The sequence below is a fragment of the Trichomycterus rosablanca genome, chromosome 27 (genome assembly GCF_030014385.1).
Source record: "Trichomycterus rosablanca isolate fTriRos1 chromosome 27, fTriRos1.hap1, whole genome shotgun sequence".
NCBI lineage: Eukaryota > Metazoa > Chordata > Actinopteri > Siluriformes > Trichomycteridae > Trichomycterus > Trichomycterus rosablanca.
In genome coordinates, this window is record NC_086014.1 from 11,661,935 (window position 1) to 11,678,749 (window position 16,815).

The following is a 16,815-nucleotide window of genomic DNA, read 5'->3' on the forward strand; positions in this document are numbered from 1 at the left end:
CAGGCCCAGTCACCAATATTTAAAAAGACTTTTCCCAGTCATGTATTTTTTTGTCAGTCTTCATAAAAGAATTATTGGCTCTGTGCCTGTCAGTCCTGATAAAAGAAGCACTGGCTCTGTGTCAATCAGTCCCTGAAGGGTCCCAGTAGTGCCTGTCAGTTTCAGTAAAAGAAGCATTTTCTCTTGCCTATCAGTCACGGTAAAAGAAGCATTTCCTCTTACCTGTTAGTCCTGATAAAAGAAGCATTGCCTCTGTGCCTGTAAGTCTTAACCAAAGAATCAGTGTATATGTGCATGTTAGTCCTAATAAAATAATCACTGCCTCTGTGCCTGTTAGTCTTGTTGAAAGAATCATTCTCTCAGTACCTGATAGTCCTGATAAAAGAAGCATTGCCTCTATGCCTGTAAGTCTTAACCAAAGAATCAGTGTATATGTGCATGTTAGTCCTAATAAAATAATCACTGCCTCTGTGCCTGTTAGTCTTGTTGAAAGAATCATTCTCTCAGTACCTGATAGTCCTAATAAAAGAATCATTGCCTTTGTGCCTGTTAGTCCTGATAAAAGAATCATTGCCTTTGTGCCTGTTAGTCCTGATAAAAGAATCATTGCCTTTGTGCCTGTTAGTCCTGATAAAAGAATCATTGCCTTTGTGCCTGTTAGTCCTAATAAAAGAATCATTGCCTTTGTGCCTGTTAGTCCTGATAAAAGAATCATTGCCTTTGTGCCTGTTAGTCCTGATAAAAGAATCATTGCCTTTGTGCCTGTTAGTCCTAATAAAAGAATCATTGCCTTTGTGCCTGTTAGTCCTAATAAAAGAATCATTGCCTTTGTGCCTGTTAGTCCTGATAAAAGAATCATTGCCTTTGTGCCTGTTAGTCCTGATAAAAGAAGCATTGCCTTTGTGCCTGTTAGTCCTGATAAAAGAAGCATTGCCTTTGTGCCTGTTAGTCCTGACCAAAGAATCATTGTCTATATGCATGTTAGTCCTAATAAAATAATCATTGCCTCTGTGCCTGTTAGTCTTGTTGAAAGAATCATTCTCTCAGTGCCTGTTAGTCCTAATAAAATAATCATTGCCTCTGTGCCTGTTAGTCTAGATACAATATTTATTCCCTCTGTGCCTGTCAGTCCCTGTGAAGAAAGCATTGCCCCAGTGCCTGTCAGTCCCTGTGAAGAAAGCATTGCCCCAGTGCCTGTCAGTCCCTGTGAAGAAAGCATTGCCCCAGTGCCTGTCAGTCCCTGTGAAGAAAGCATTGCCGCAGTGCCTGTCAGTCCCTGTAAAAGTTCTGGCCATTTGTGTTGATGGTTAGATATCAGACGTACATTATCTAATTTCAGAAAGCGACACGCCTTGTACATCGTCCTTTTAATCTAACCTGTGTTTATGATCGACTTTCCCCTCAGGTACCTCTCAAAACAGGAAGTGGCTCAGACATCCCTAAGTGCAGCCCAGAAAGAAGGAGGAAGTGTACGCGTCATTAGCAAGGACAAGGGTTCCTCCTCCAAGAAATCTACAGCCCAATCACCGAGTCAAACGGACGGGTAGGATGTACACACACCTCTTTACACACTTCAGGGCACATTGTTGAAGTACTGATACTCTTTATATAGACAAGTAGACAAGCTATTTTTACTATCTTAGATCCCATAATCATTCCAGTGGACATGACTTTTCTTTTTTAGTTTTTTAATTAATCGCTTTTTTATTATTTGTATAAGCTATACAATATTTTTCATTTATGATAATGCATGGTAGAGAGGCATGGGTGCTGCACACCAACGTACAGCTCCCAGGATTGTAACCCCGTTAGATAATGAAGGGTTAATCACATCTGTCTTTATTGGTGGTCAGTATTTAGACTCATGGTGGGTGGGTTTTATTTACAACCCAGTGCTGTTACACTAAACAAAAGACGTACTTTTACTAATTGAATTATTTATGTATATGTACCTTAGAATTATATAAGAATAATTGTAAGTTACATAACTAAACTCTAGGTAGGGGGGAGCTTTTTGTATACAGTCTAGTATATACTGGTACACAAATACAATCAACTTTATCTAAACAACTGAGACCTGTTATATAGCTTTGCAGTGTTTCTCTCTCACACACACTCACACACACACACACACACACACACACACACACACACTCCGTCATGCACAAGACAGCTTTTTAAATTATATGTGACAGCTGCTTACTATTCCACTATGTTTATTAGTGAAGCTCTGATTAGACCATTGCAGCTTTTACTCTGTGCTACAGTTTCCAGCTGATACACACACACACACACACACACACCCTTGCGTATCCTTATTTCTCTTTCTTACTCGTATCATTATCTCCACCTTCTTTGTCTGTTTGCTAGTACAGCTGCTGCCACTGCCGCACCCCAGGTGTGTCTAATCCATATTTATAAGATCTGTTAATGTGTGTATACATTTTTGCCCCCCTGTGTATATATATATATATATATATATACAGTATATACGGGCTCATAACATTACTGTTCAGGGTCAGGGCTGGAAGTGGAACTGACAGTTACATATTTCTGAATTTGTAATGGCGAGTCAAAAAAAAAGCACAGCTGTCACATTTTATGGCAAAAAGTGCTTTTTCAAGTGTCATTATTTGTGTAGTGGTTGACTGTCTGCCCTGCGAAACCCACTGTGAGGGTGTTTGCTGCGGAACCTGCTGGAGAATGCTTAGCACGAGGGATAAAGGCTTAATCCAGCACCACACTCACACACTCATGTTTCCATGGAGACCAGAGAAAAAATATTAAGATCCACAAGAGACTGTCTGGATTTCTTATCACTAATATTATTTTGAAGACTGTTAAAGCAGACATCAAAAATCAGCCAGCGAGATAAAGGCATAGTGAGAAGGAAGACGGACCGCTGTTAGAGAGAAAGGAGCGGCCAGGACTGATATGTGTTTGCCATGAAGCACATCACCGGTGGCTTTACAGATAAAGTTCAGCACCATAAGCACCTTCCTCTCAGTACAGAAAAGCCCCCATAAGACACTCAGCCTTCCACCAGCCCACTCGTTTGTATTCATGCTCGCCCACACTATCACTAGCACCAATATAGCTCTTACGATTTCCGTATTCCTCATAAATCTTGATAAAGAGGGGCTGTTTTAGCTTTTAAACACATAAAAGTGTGTGAAGAACACACATCCAGAGCGAAGTCAGCACTTTGAAAGGCAGGCTAGGAAAAATGTCCATTCGGCCTGAAGTGAGAGGATGCCAGTAAATAAAACCACACAGGAAGATTAAACCGTTTCAATTAAAAACAGTGTGTGGGAAAAGAGGGGGTGATAGTCTGCAGTTCTTTTCTGTCAGGGTGGGGGTCTGCAGCTGCGGAAGAAGTCACAATTAGGGAACTACTGTATATGTGAATAGATGAGAAGGGGAGGAAAAAGGGAAAATGTGAAAATAGAGTAAACAAGTGGAGTGTTTGTGCTTATAGGATTCAGTAAAGGTGTGAAGGGTTTTTTGTTGTTTGGTTTTGTCAGTAAAAGTAAATGAGGTGTGCTTACCGTGATGATTATTTATAGAGATTACTTATAAGAATAAGTGGCTGGTGCATGTGTGGTGTCCTCTTTTGCTTGGACCAAGATTAAATACATTTATGTAGGAGTTTTTGAGAGGTAGGAGTCACAGTATAAACAAATTATTGTTCTACTGAAGAGGGATTGACTTTCTGTTGTCTACAAGAAGCTAAATAGAAGATCAGTGCTGTTATAATAGTCTAAATACTGCTAATAGTCTGCATACACTAATACAATTGTGTAGATACTGCTAATAATCTACGTACACCAAATGGCCATAAGTATCTGAACACTGGCATGGTACAGCATGGTCTAAAAGGCCATCTGCGAATCACAGAAGGGTTCAACTTCGACTGTTGGCAAAGTCTAGTGCTACTGTCTAGATATTGTGACACAGACGTGGTGCATTCTGTCTGGATCCAGACCAGCACATGCAGTCTTCTTTGCTTGCTTTAGTTCATATATGGTCAGTGATTACGCAGTCTTTTCTAAATACCCATGTTTTTCAAGCATTTAGTCCAGTGCTTAAGACACCTAATCTTTGCTCACTGTTTTAGTCTCATGATGCTACATGACAATCACTTTTAAGAAGGTCTTTTTCTTTCTCAGGACATCATCAGGATGCTAGATGAGAGCCTCAGAAGGCTGAAGAGCTTACTACCTGAGAGTTACTAAATCGTTGTGTGTTTTTGTTCATGCAGTGAGGCAGAAGCGAGGTATTTGCAGGCTTTGGACTCGGGTGGCACCCCGCTGTGTTTGTCCTGCCAGAAGCCCAGCGTGGCGCAGACCGGCTGGGCAGGTGGATTCTGCAGTGCCAGCTGCATGGAGGAGCTGCAGCTGCGCTCTAGCCGCAGCTACGCCAGATCCCGCGTACTCGAGACCGAGCAGGGCGTGTGCCAGAGCTGCGGCCTCGACGCCCGGCAGCTGTACCTGCGTGTCAGAGATGCGCCGCACGCGCAACGCAAAGAGATACTGGACAACACGTGGCTGGCACAGCTTCCTCTTAAGATGGTAAGACTCCATAATACACAGGTAATCCCGTTTCCAGCTGCAATCTCGATATGTTCAGGGTATTGATATTATTTTTTAAAAGACATTCTGGTCAAATTGAACATTTTTTCTTGGAAAATTGCAAATTTCATGCATTGAGAAGCAATTATAGTAAAATGTAAACTTCACAGAGACAAAATGATTAAACACAACTTGAATAAAAAGTCCCAGCAAACATCTTGCTGTCAGTACAATTGGTTTAATAACCAGCAAATGAGAAAAACAAAAGAACATACAGGTGTACACGCCTCGCAATTTCACAACATGCTTTCAGACCGATGATGAGGAATGTATTTAGAAAGCAGCAGTCACTTGAAAACAATAGAAGGCCATCCAGAAAGCAGCTCGAACAACCCTTTTGATGATTTCTACATTGTACACTAAAGTTCTTTGCTAAAAGGAAGCGGAGAGATGCACGAAAGGAAGGGCACACAAGCATTTAGACTAATGGTCAAGTCAAAATAAGGTGGAGAAATGATGCTTAAAGGTCTAATCAAGTTACCTTCTAGGTCTAATCAAACCCCGCTCTGTACCACGCAACCTCCGAGTTACTAGTCTCGCTCGACTTGATCCTCCACCCAGGACTCGAGGAAGACGAGCATCAAGGCTCTTCTCTGTACTGGCACCCAAGTGGTGGAACAAACTTCCTCTGTCTGTCTGAACATCTGACTGTTTTGTCTGTTTCGTCCGAACATTTGACTGTTGTTTACTTATACTAGAGTAATGAAATGTTTACTATGGAAGCACTTCTGTAAGTCACTCTGGATAAGAGCGTCTGCTAAATTCCGAAAATGAAACTGTAAAGGCTTACGTGTTTGATCCCAAGAGCGCCATACTCTCGATAAGTACCAAACTGGGGTTGCTTTGCGGCTCATAGACGAACACGTTATTGGAGCGAACGCCAACCTCGACTATAACAGAAATAACAGGTTCTGAAAGTCAGTGATTCTGGGCGCACGGTAGAGATCAATTTTACATCATGCAACACTGTAGGAATAAACTCCTTGTTGCATACAGCAGTCACCAAACATGCCTTAAATAATCAATAGTATTTGGCGTTAATGCACATTTTTGTTCTTGGATTGTACATTAAAACTGCAGTCGTTCATGAGGGATTAACCAGGAGTTACTTTCAGTGTTTGGTTCGTTTTTCCTGTGAAACACATGTAAAGACAAAAGCAGCCTTAAAACAATAACCAAAAAACGGCCCCTGGCTTCAGTTCTCTCTCCCACACACACACACACACACACACACACACACACACACACAGACCCGGAGGATGGATGGAGGTCCCTGAGGAATGCAGTGTTAACAGACTGCCTGGTCTGTCAGATTGGCATTGATTTTTCCCACCATGCACTGCCACAAGGTGCAGATTTGAATTCTGTTTGGCATTTGTGGCCGAGCTTCGGATCAATGAGAGACTTTCTACATCCAGCTGGCCCTAAGCACAAAAGCTCAGCTCTCGCGCGCGCACACACACACACACACACACACACACACAGAGCGATGCTTACACTGCAATAAGAATTTACTGTAGGCTTCCTAAGAAGTGCTCGTAAGAGCGGCTCTCAATGAATGCTGTAAAGCATGAACTTTTCATAGTTGACCAGAACAGCAGGAGGTCGTTTGCTTTGAAACACAGTAGTAATGGGTGCAAAAGCACCTTTTCTAAAATGCTGAGAATAAGACCACGTGCCAAACAGAACAAGATTTAAACAGCTTACTGAATTTCTCTCTTCAAACTGCTTTATTTATTTAATTTGCATGAAGCTGCTTCCTTTATACTGGAATTGTAATTAAAGGAGAATTTACATAAAACTCTTGAGATTTCTGTGTAGGTTATGGCTCACGCTCTTAATAAAACCGCTAGACGTTTATCGTTCGGAGACGCAGTTTAGCCACGTTCCGAACACGATGGCTGGATTAATTTTAGCTCAGGTGTGCATTAAGACGACAAAACTATGTCGTGAATACAAATCTTTTGCCGTGAATTTAAAAATAAACCTTTATTATCTCAGGGTAATGTAGTTAATCCTCATTAGTGTTTCAGGCTCTCATCGAACCACACGCTCCGCTCCGTCATTTGGCAATATAATGACTACTAAGCACTAATTTGGCTTCTGATTTAATACAGGAATATGCAGTTTGGGTTTCTGTAAGCACTTGTGAGCTTAATAAAGCTGCATTTTATACTCGTTTTTACTCACACCTTTTTCCTATATACAGCGGTACCTTGAAACTCAACGTCAGTTGGTTCTGAGAGTTTAAAAGACATTGAGTTTCAAGGTATTTTTTTTCATTAGGATGTTTGGAAAACCTGTTAATGTGTTTCATGGTCCTGTGGAACTGTTTATATTTTAGGCATGTAAAATAATAGGGTTGTTTTTGACATGTATACACTGAAAATAGCACAAATATATTATAAAAACACTGAAATACAATCTACAATATAATTCTTTATTGTTTCCTTAAGGCGCTCTTACACACGCCGAGTTTAAGGTAGAAATTTCTCTATTAAATTTAGGGGACGTTGAGTTACAAGGTACCACTGTAATCACTGCAAAACAGGTAGAGATCTTGGCCCATTCCGGTTTCAGAAAGTGACTTTCCCGATCCTTTCCCTTGACAGCGCAGTGCAGCTTCGAGTGCGCCGGCAGTTTGTGTGATTCTGAGGGGAAAAGAGCACAAATAAATAGGTCAGGATGGCGTGCGGTAGGTGAGAAAAGGCTCCGTGTTCAGCTGGAGGTGTTGACAGCTCCTCTAAAGAGGTGTTGCTTTGTAAGCATTCGCAGAACAAAAGGGAGGCATTAAACGTCCGCTGTGTATACGGGTATAATAAAAAAGAGGACTCTGTATATTACGCGATTAGCATCCTCTCCGGCTTCCTCCTGGAGAATTCTGGGTCATTGCCGTTTCGTCAGGGAAAGTAGATTGATTTTTGTAGTTTCCTCCCAGGGCTCAGGGCCTAAAAACAGCCCCAGCAAACTGAAATGCCAGCGCTTCGGTTCGGCTTTTCAGTTCAGCTCTCACAGGAACCCTTACTGGCTCTGCCAGCCTTCCCACAAACACACACACACATACACTAATGACTCTTGATCTCTCTCCTCAACTGGTGCTAAAGCTCCTCTGAAGCTCCCGTAGTCCCACGCTGCTGCACGGCTCGCCAAAAACAGCCCGCAGTGCGCGCTGGAAAGGGAAACTACGCTACCCAGGATCCCCTGGGGCTTAGCAGTAACAGGTCATGTGGAGATTGCCCCGGTTTCTTTTTGCAGTTGGTGGAAACCAACAACCAGGACAAACAAGCTCAAACACACTCACTCTTATGCACTTGTATGTGCTCTACTTATAACAGCAAAGTATGAAACACAGCAGCCTGTTCATACACCTACAAACTAGTTCATACTAATATTGTTGCATGAAAACGTTTCTGTGGACGTGAGGTGAACAAAATAAATGAAAAGTGTGTAGTAAGCGTAAACAAAAGTCAAACTACGTGTGTGTAAATGTGAAGTAGATGTATATGCAGAATTAACCACCTAGCTAGTTGCAAGTCAAATTATGAGCACCCCAACTCTCCAAGTCTCCTTTTAGGTCAGCTTACTTACTATGTATATACTAATCCAGGTGGAGCACAACTGGAAACAAGGACACACTGTGCCACTGACCAGTACAGTCATACCTTGTGACTCGACGTCCCCTAAACTCGAAATCTTTAAGATTCGACGTCTTTTAAACTGACCAATTGACATCGAGTTTCAAGGTACCACTGTACCACTGTGCCTTTAACATTTAGCATATGTCAGTGTAGCTGTTCTTTCGGACGACAACACAATAGGTGAACACCTAGGCTTCATTCAGGTTCTCAAATGGTGGAGGAATGAACTCTCACTTTGTCTAGGCACTAGACAAATACACTATTAGTCTATACACTGTACAATCCTCATTATCTGTTTAATAGTCTTAATATTCTTATATGTCTCCTCATTTCACTTATATGGTCACTTTTGCACTTTAACTGTGTATTATATATGTATATAATCTCTATCTTGCACTTCTGGTTAGATGCTACTGCATTTCGTTGGCTCTGTACTTGTTTACTCTGCACAGTGACAATAAAGTTGAATCTAATCTAATCTAATCTAGTACCAAACCCAAATCACTGTCTTTGACTTTTTGCAGTTTTTGTTTGAAAAACAACCAATGAGAACTCAGTTTTTCTGAAAACCACTCCTACAGGGTGACCAAAGACATTGAGTACCCACATTTCTATATGTTAGCACTACTTTCCTCACTTGGATAAAGATTAAAAGAAGTTGGAAGGCAGGAGAAATCTGTTCTGTTCAGTCATTTGTGTTATTTTTTCCTTAAACAGTGCATCCCTAAACTGTTTGTGTTGTTTTGTAGCTCAACGAGATAATTCGTCAACCTGTGGAGGGACACTTCTGGCAGGTCGACCACATCAACCCGGTGTACAGAGGAGGAGGACAGTGCCTGCTGGACAATCTGCAGACCCTCTGCACAGTCTGTCACCGCATGGTACAGCAACTGTTTCTCATGTAACATTTATAGCTCAGACTTTTTGTTACAGTAAAACTTTTCCTATTCATATGTACTGAAAGAAGTTACCGTCTGTAGTTAGTTGTTACTACTAGCGGGGACGAGGCCATTTGACCAGTATAACACTTTCAGACACTGCGGTCATCAGTGAAACCTGAAGTCAGTTCAGATTGTTATATTTTGGGAGAGAAAAACTTATTGAGTTGGGGGAATGATTTTGTCAAATTTTATTTCCATCAGGACTGGCAATATATATATATAAATATATATATTCCTTCGTCCTATCCTAAGGAAATACAGCCTGAAATACCAAGGGTTTTCCAGTCAAGCTTGACATTTCTGTCCTGACATGTTTATAATTAGAGATGTCTCAATATTATGCAACCTGCAGTCGTCTTTAATTAAACAGATACACAGTATGAGTGTCGTGTATGTATGAGCACATATGATGCAAACATCCAAGTTTGTAGGAAAACACGCTGGAAACACAGCAGTGCTGCAACAGTGGTGGTGTTTGAGGTCTTACCGAAGATCTTTGAATTGGCTACTAATGGATTTCATTTCATTTTTATTTATTTCATGTCATTTTTTAAACCATGCCAGTGTTGGTAGTGCATTGGATCTTGCTGAAAGAGGCTGTGAGAGTTCTAGGGCAGTGATCCCCAACCATTTATTACCGGGCCGCACAGAAAGAATAAATAATTACATATCGCTACATCAGCAATGAAAACACTGCTTCCATTTCCAACACATGGGTGTTTATCATCTCATATCACCCCCAGGTGGAAGCAGCGTCCCGTTGCAGCGAGAAAAGCTAATTTGTGAGCAGTGTAGTTATTCTATTTTGAATCCTCCAGCCCCCGCCGGTCCGTGAAATTTGATCTTATATGAAACTGGTGCAAAACAGGTTGAGGAGTGCTATCCTAAGGGACTTTCTTCCGATTGATAAATGTAGTACACACATGTATAGAGCAGCACATGGGCTACAGTCAGTTACTGTATACCTTTGAAGTTTATCTATATAGTTAATGTAGCTTATAAAATGATCAATTGATAAGTAAACCCATTCAGTTCCAATATGGTTGGTTGGTCATGTGACCATATTTTCTTAGATCTGTGGGGGCAACGAATCGGTTTCTTGATTTCTATCTGCCGTTATTTAAACTGTAATGTCATGTGGCTCGACAGGTCAGGTATAATCTTGATATGTCTTTTGTGTTTTTTGCAGAGGACAGCAGAACAGGCCAAAGACAGAAGTCAGATCAAGAAAGACCAGGCGGCGTCTAAACTGGCCTCGGACATCACCAGATTCTTCGTCAAAAAATGACTCTGATCCTTCATAGTCAGGTTCAAGTAACATGAACAATCAGTGTCACATTTTAGAGTGTGATTATTATGGCTGCTGTAAATCCACTGTTTAACTCATGTCTGAGTAGAACTCTTAATCAGTATTAAGCTCCTAACATTCCAGATGTTTTCATCAATTGAATACGGACCATAAAAATTGACATCCTGGATTTTAGAACCAGTATTCCTAACATAGTAGGTTTAATTATTTTCATCTAATATTGAATTTAAAATAGAATTTGCAATGTTAGGACTTGATCTTGAAATCTTGATGGAAATTAAAATTCTTACATGTGTTGAGTCTCAGATTGATATTTTTGTTTATTTCCAGATAATCAGTCAATTATCAGCAAGGTAATAGTCTGGAATGTTAGGATTTGATGTTTGATGATGTTTGATGCTAGACTGACTGGAATGTCTACCGTTCATTCTAGAATATTTGATTGATCTGAGTCAGTTGTTGAACATTTGAAGTGTGAATTTCTCTTCAGGAAAAGCTAGGTTATTTTTTGTGCTATGAAGAGAAGCAAGAGCAGGCTGGAAAATGAGGGGAGAGAAAAGACAAAAAGCAGAGTGTGAAAGGACTGGCCTTTCTTAAAACGACCGACAAGCTCTTAGTCTAGCACTGCTGAGCTTCTTTGACGCAGAAAGTCGCGGCATTTCTGCTTAGATTTTTAACCTGTGCAGGACTTCAAGTGTAAAAGCACCCACTCCTTACTTTATCATTCTATTTCCATTGTCTTGACGGACAGGGACGAAGAAGCGCCACCCTAATGAATAAGTTTCGTATACGTGCGCCCAAAGAACGAGGCCGAGAAAGAATGCAATCTTGTGAACATGATTAAAGAAGCGGCACAAGTTTTCAGTTTCAGCGTGCACCACCAGCTGGTGCTTTCTTTTGTTTTAATTGAAAAAGTCATACGGTTATAAACCTGCGCCTTATTTCAATCCATCACGCCGCTACAGGAACCGGTACGGCTCGTCGCCATAGCAACGTGCCCCGATGATAGTCACCCATGTTTATGTGGAAGCTCGTACCACCGCGTTTCTGTTCATAGGAATTCTGTGAGACAAGTTGGCGACTTTCATTTCACACGGGCAGCGGAAATTTCCCAGAAGGACGTCAAATCAAGTTTATAACTTACACCAAAAATCTTGTGATTATCACACCGCCTGTTCATGCGTTTTTTGATTGATCAGTGTTTGATTTATTGGTGCTCGTAGCTGTTAATGTCTTAAGACAAATAAAGGGACATTACACTGTAGAGTAGATTTATACAAGATAAATAAAGCAGTGCAGTGAGATCTCAGATTTCTGCTGTAATATGGGGTCAGTTCAAAGAGTTTTAGTAGTGATCACTTTGTATGTTGTTGATTGATTTTCCTTTTTGGAAAGGAGTTTGTTTGCGCAGCATCAAATAATTAATAAAATGCTTTTCTGATGCACATTTTGCCTGACATAATCAGCCCGGACTAACAGCACACAACTCTCCAGACCACACCACTAATAGAGCTGTTCTGGTTGTTTTACATTTAACATCTAAAGAATGTCTGATACATTTAGGTGATACATTTCCGTACCCTGATGAAATTCCTTCCGTCGGTCAGTGACTGCAGTCAAGCACACGGGCAGCACCAAATCATGATGCTCCCTCCACCATGCTTTTCATTTTTTCGCTCTGTTGAGATCCGAACGCTCATGTTTTAAACCTTGGACATGCAGCAGTGTTTTCTTATGGCTCGTCTTATGTGGTTTTATTGTGGCGTCCTGTATGGTGAGGTCCGGGGCGGCACGTTGGCTCGGTGGGTAGCACTGTCGCCTCACAGCGAGAAGGTCCTGGTCCAGGTCCTTTCTGTGTGCAGTTTGCATGTTCTCCCCGTGTCCGAGAGCTCCGGTTTCCTCCTACAGTCCAAAGACGTGCAAGTAAGGTGAATTAGATTTACGAAATTGTCAATGACTGTGTTCGACATTAAAAACTTAAACTGATGCATCTGGTGTAACCAGTAACTATCTGTACTATCTGAATGTAACCAAAGTGTGTAAAACATGACAGTAAAATCCTATGGTGGTGAGGTTCAATTTGAAATCATCCAGTTTTACCTTTATAGACTACCGTTCCATGTACATTTTACCACCTATAGTCCGTCATAATCACTGACAACAAGTGTATTGTTGTAAAATGTCTTACAATCCCCACCTCTAAGTTAATTGTTTTATTTAAAACACCTGAGTCTGTTCAATCACTGTGCGCCACAAACACAATCAGCTCATTTTAATGAGAAATGAATCTGCTTCTATGATACATGACTACTTTCTCTGACACACATTAGGCCTTCTAAATGATTAGGCCCTTTGTGATTCATTTGGACCCGAGCTCTTTGCTGGCAGTTTGAGTTCACGAGTCATCCTGTTACAATAGATAGGACTGTGATGTATTACTTGGAGCGGCCAGCCTCTCCTCCTAGGACGCCGCTACGTTCACCTCTGTCATTAATTTAAAGGTCAAACAAATTGATGGGTTTCTTGCAAGCTTTTTTTTTAAAACTAGTTTCTAACCAAAGAGAAGAGCAGAAATTGGACATGGGTGTGATAAAATCACTTTTTTTTTACTTTGGAACAAACAATGTAATCTGTTGTCTCTTTTTGCTCTCTCAGTAACCTTTTTACACCTGAGCTGAATTTAATTCGAAGGTCTGTCAGGGATGGTGGTTCGGGCCAAAAGCGTTTATGTTTTTACATCTAAAAAGTGCAATTTGCAGTTGCATTTTGGGATTATTAAAATGTTACAAAGATTTTTCTAACTATGAAACTGAAAGTCACCATGGACTGAAATCTGACATTTTCCAACACCTTGTAAAATTAATGCCACAAAAATGAAGGCTGTTCTCAGAACAAAGAGGATCCTATGTTGTATTACTTTAATATTGTATTTTAATGGAAAAGTGTTGCGTTTTAATTCCCTGTTTTCCAGGCGGTCCGTTCTCATCCTACACTTAAGCTACTTTCTTAAAAAAGGATTTATTTGCTTGGGTTGCGATGGCTGAGACCTTCCCGCAATAAGGTTCATGCTCTTGACAGGCCGTGCACGTCTGGTGAGTAATGAACACGTCAAAACTCGACCTGCTAACGTCCCCTCTCCGTCCCCAGCACCTGCCGGCTTTATTACCGAAAAAAGGACATACGAGCGCTCTAATAACGCAGAGACGGTGATGCTGAGCGTCAGCTTAATAAAGGCGCACCTCCGGAGGGAGCGCAGGACAAGACCGCGACGCCTGCATTCATATGTTTTGTTTGGAAAACTCGACGGAGGACGTACCGGAACAATGACAGTCGAGGTAATAAAGGAGCAGACGCAAGACCGTCTGGCGGTATGAAACTCGTCGTCAACAAAGTCGAGGATACACAACAAAACTTCTTCACTAGCTACTTCATTCTTTTGTTCACGTCCTTGACTCTAAGAGACTCGTTTAGAGATGCTGAGCTGCCGGCAATCACTGTGGTCCTGTAGTCCAGTAGTGGTTTTGTTTCTGTAATCTTGAGATGTAGTGCTCGACCCTGAGGTCGATTCTCAGTATTCAGTTAGAAAGTGAATGTATCGTGCACTTACTGATGTTTTTTTTTAAATTGACGTGTATACAGAATGTATTCACAGTATTATGGTATTATATACTGTACTATTATATACTACACACTGATGAGCCAGAACATTGGGACCACTCCCTAATAATGCATGTCGATGTCTATTTTGTGGCAACTGTACAATGTGATAGTTACGGTTATATATTCACATGTTGAAAGCTTTATTAAATAAGATAGTGTTAGATGTGTAATTATTTTCAAGCAACTGTTTCCCTTTATCATTTTATGTCACTATGGTGTTTGAAATTAATATAATTGTTCTTTAGACCTATCAATCTACACTTAGAGTGCAAAAAGTCAGGGGGTCTGAATACTTACTGAATCCGATGTGTGTGATTAACATGTGGCTACACAGCCCCATACACTGCATGCACGGTGTGTTCTGCAATCTTTCTATCATATCTTGCATTAACGTTTTCAGCAGTTTGCACAACAGCCGCTCTTCTGTTGGATCAGACCACGGACCTGCCATTGCTTCTCATGCACATCGGTGAGCCTCGGGTGCTCGTGTTTCCGTTACCAGGTTCAGGTTATCGGGATCCGTCCTCGGACCACTTGTGGTAGGTACGACCCTACGTAACATGCTACTGTCTGTATACCCAACATGATAAAAACCATTAGGATCTCAATAATCACCCTTTGTTTGCTTCAGGTACACATGACAGCACCCACAATGAGTACATAGGCGTCGGAACTGGACCTCGGAGCAATGGAAGAAGGTCGACTGGTCCTCAAAGTCTTGTTCTCAGCAGGCCAGAGATGTTCTGACAGCACATTAAGAGGGTGAGCCTAATGTTTTGTCTCACATATATGTGTGTGTGTGTGTGTTTAGATTCCACCTGTAATGTGACCCATAATCAGTGCAATTCAATTGAAAAACAAAATATAATCTTTTAGAGTAGTAAAATGAACTAAAATACCATGTTAAAATACAAGTGTGCACACCTTGCTGCTCTGTTCTTTATCCTTGCTTTGCAACATGGATGTGTGATGGGCCAGAACTTTACGGGCAGAATCTCAAACCTGAGTTCTAAAAGTTCAACACTAAGATTAGAGAAGCAAATGAAACATAACTGCTCATTGTAGAAGCGAAGACTCGGCGAAAACTCTTTGCCTCTCAATCCAAGAAACCTGAAAAATCATGCCAGCTGCCTGCACTGTGGAAGATGCGGATGATCTTTCACACTTAACATTCTGTCAGATGAGTGAGGAAGCACCGCAAGGCAAAAGCTGTTCTAGAACAAAAGACTCGATACAGAACCGTTTGGAAAAGGCAGAGCATAAAACCTGGAATAAAAAAAAAAACACATTCTGCGGCTTCCTTTTCTTTTGGAAAAAACCTTTAAACATGAACGTATCGAATTAAAACAAACCAGTTCAGATGAATCCAGGTAATAGGCTTCTTTTCTGTCCCTGTCCCACCCCGTCTTAAAGGGCGAGCTAACCATTTAATCGACACTTGAGTGTCCAATTAATTACAGTAATAACTTCAAGTGAGCAGGAGCAGCAGCAGTCCAAGACCTTTTAACAGACAAGGCCAAAATCAGCAGAGCTCCCAGCCAGGCGGAGCGGCGCAGATGTAGCGGGATGCAGACAGAGTGCAGGGGGCAGGAGGGGAATCGCGGATCTCGCGCAGGTGTTTGGCTCACGATGCGGGGCGGCTCGGTTCTTAAGGTGTTAAGGGAGATGAGTCCGTTCTGGCGTAATTTCTTCCTTCTGTCTATGTCTGTAGATATAGCCATTAATCAGCTGGCTCCCAAAAGCATAAAAGAACTGATTATCCAACAGAAAAGAAACAGCGGAATCAGCTTGGATAAGCATATTAACAAGCGCACACGAGCTCACGCACCTTTTCCTTGAGAATTTGGGAGGGTCGCTCTTGCTAAATGAGTTTCTAATGACACACAACACAGTTTGAATAGAGCTGCGGCAGTTAAGGTCAATGTGGGGAGCAAAAAACAAACAAACTGAAGCCTGTCAAAGTGCTGAACGGGCCACATTCGATAACCAGCAAAACAAATGCGGTTTTTAATGCAACCAGAGATGGACTCTGACATTATCTGTGTGCTTTTCTTCATCTCTTCTTTCATCTGTCTTCAGACGTTCTCCGTTAACCGAAAAGGCTCCGACAGAATCTCCCAGGATGCGTCGGCCCTCTGCGGATAACGACCGAAACACAATAAAGGACCTCGGAGGAGATCAGAGGCAGCGAGGGAGGAGATAAAGTGCTTAAGATAATTCATATTTCCTTCAATCCACGGCAGATTAACGGCTAGAGCTTTAGCCATTCTCTTCCCGAATATTACATTCCCGATGCACACCTCCCTGCACGAGGGTGCTCGGGGCCTGGGTCTCTTCCTGTCGGCTTTGGAAAGCCGTCTGACATCGAGCATTCCGACAGAAAGGATATTATGATGGGATATCGATTCACGAGATGAGCAATAGAGCTTAAGTAAACAGCGATTTACAGTCGCCGAGACGCGGTTTCTGGCTGCCAATAAAGCAGATTCAGCTGTTGATTAAACAGTCCGTGCGTATTTTTACTTGTGTTAGGGAGCCAAATCTCAATTCCTGGCAGCTCCACTGTACATTCTTTCTGATTAAGTACTTTGTCTTCTGCCAGTCGTTCTTTATGGCAGTATGTGGAGTTTTGTAAT

The 16,815-nt window shown here is 41.6% G+C and overlaps 1 protein-coding gene and 1 long non-coding RNA gene across 3 annotated transcripts in view; both read left to right on the top strand.

The window, feature by feature from the left end:
* zranb3 (zinc finger, RAN-binding domain containing 3) overlaps positions 1-11,966 on the top strand; it is a 72,780-nt gene extending 60,814 nt beyond the window's left edge. For both annotated transcript variants that reach the window (XM_062989542.1, XM_062989543.1), the window contains 4 exons: positions 1,406-1,543; positions 4,262-4,571; positions 9,019-9,150; positions 10,400-11,966. In XM_062989542.1, coding sequence (XP_062845612.1) covers positions 1,406-1,543; positions 4,262-4,571; positions 9,019-9,150; positions 10,400-10,498 — 679 coding nt within the window. In that variant the 3' untranslated portion in view covers positions 10,499-11,966. The remainder of the gene's footprint in view (positions 1-1,405; positions 1,544-4,261; positions 4,572-9,018; positions 9,151-10,399) is intronic.
* Positions 11,967-14,577: 2,611 nt separating this feature from the next.
* On the top strand, positions 14,578-16,638 carry LOC134304354 (uncharacterized). The gene is made up of 3 exons (XR_010007828.1): positions 14,578-14,718; positions 14,811-14,941; positions 16,259-16,638. It is a non-coding gene; the product is annotated as an uncharacterized LOC134304354 (long non-coding RNA).
* The last annotated feature ends 177 nt before the right edge of the window (positions 16,639-16,815 follow it).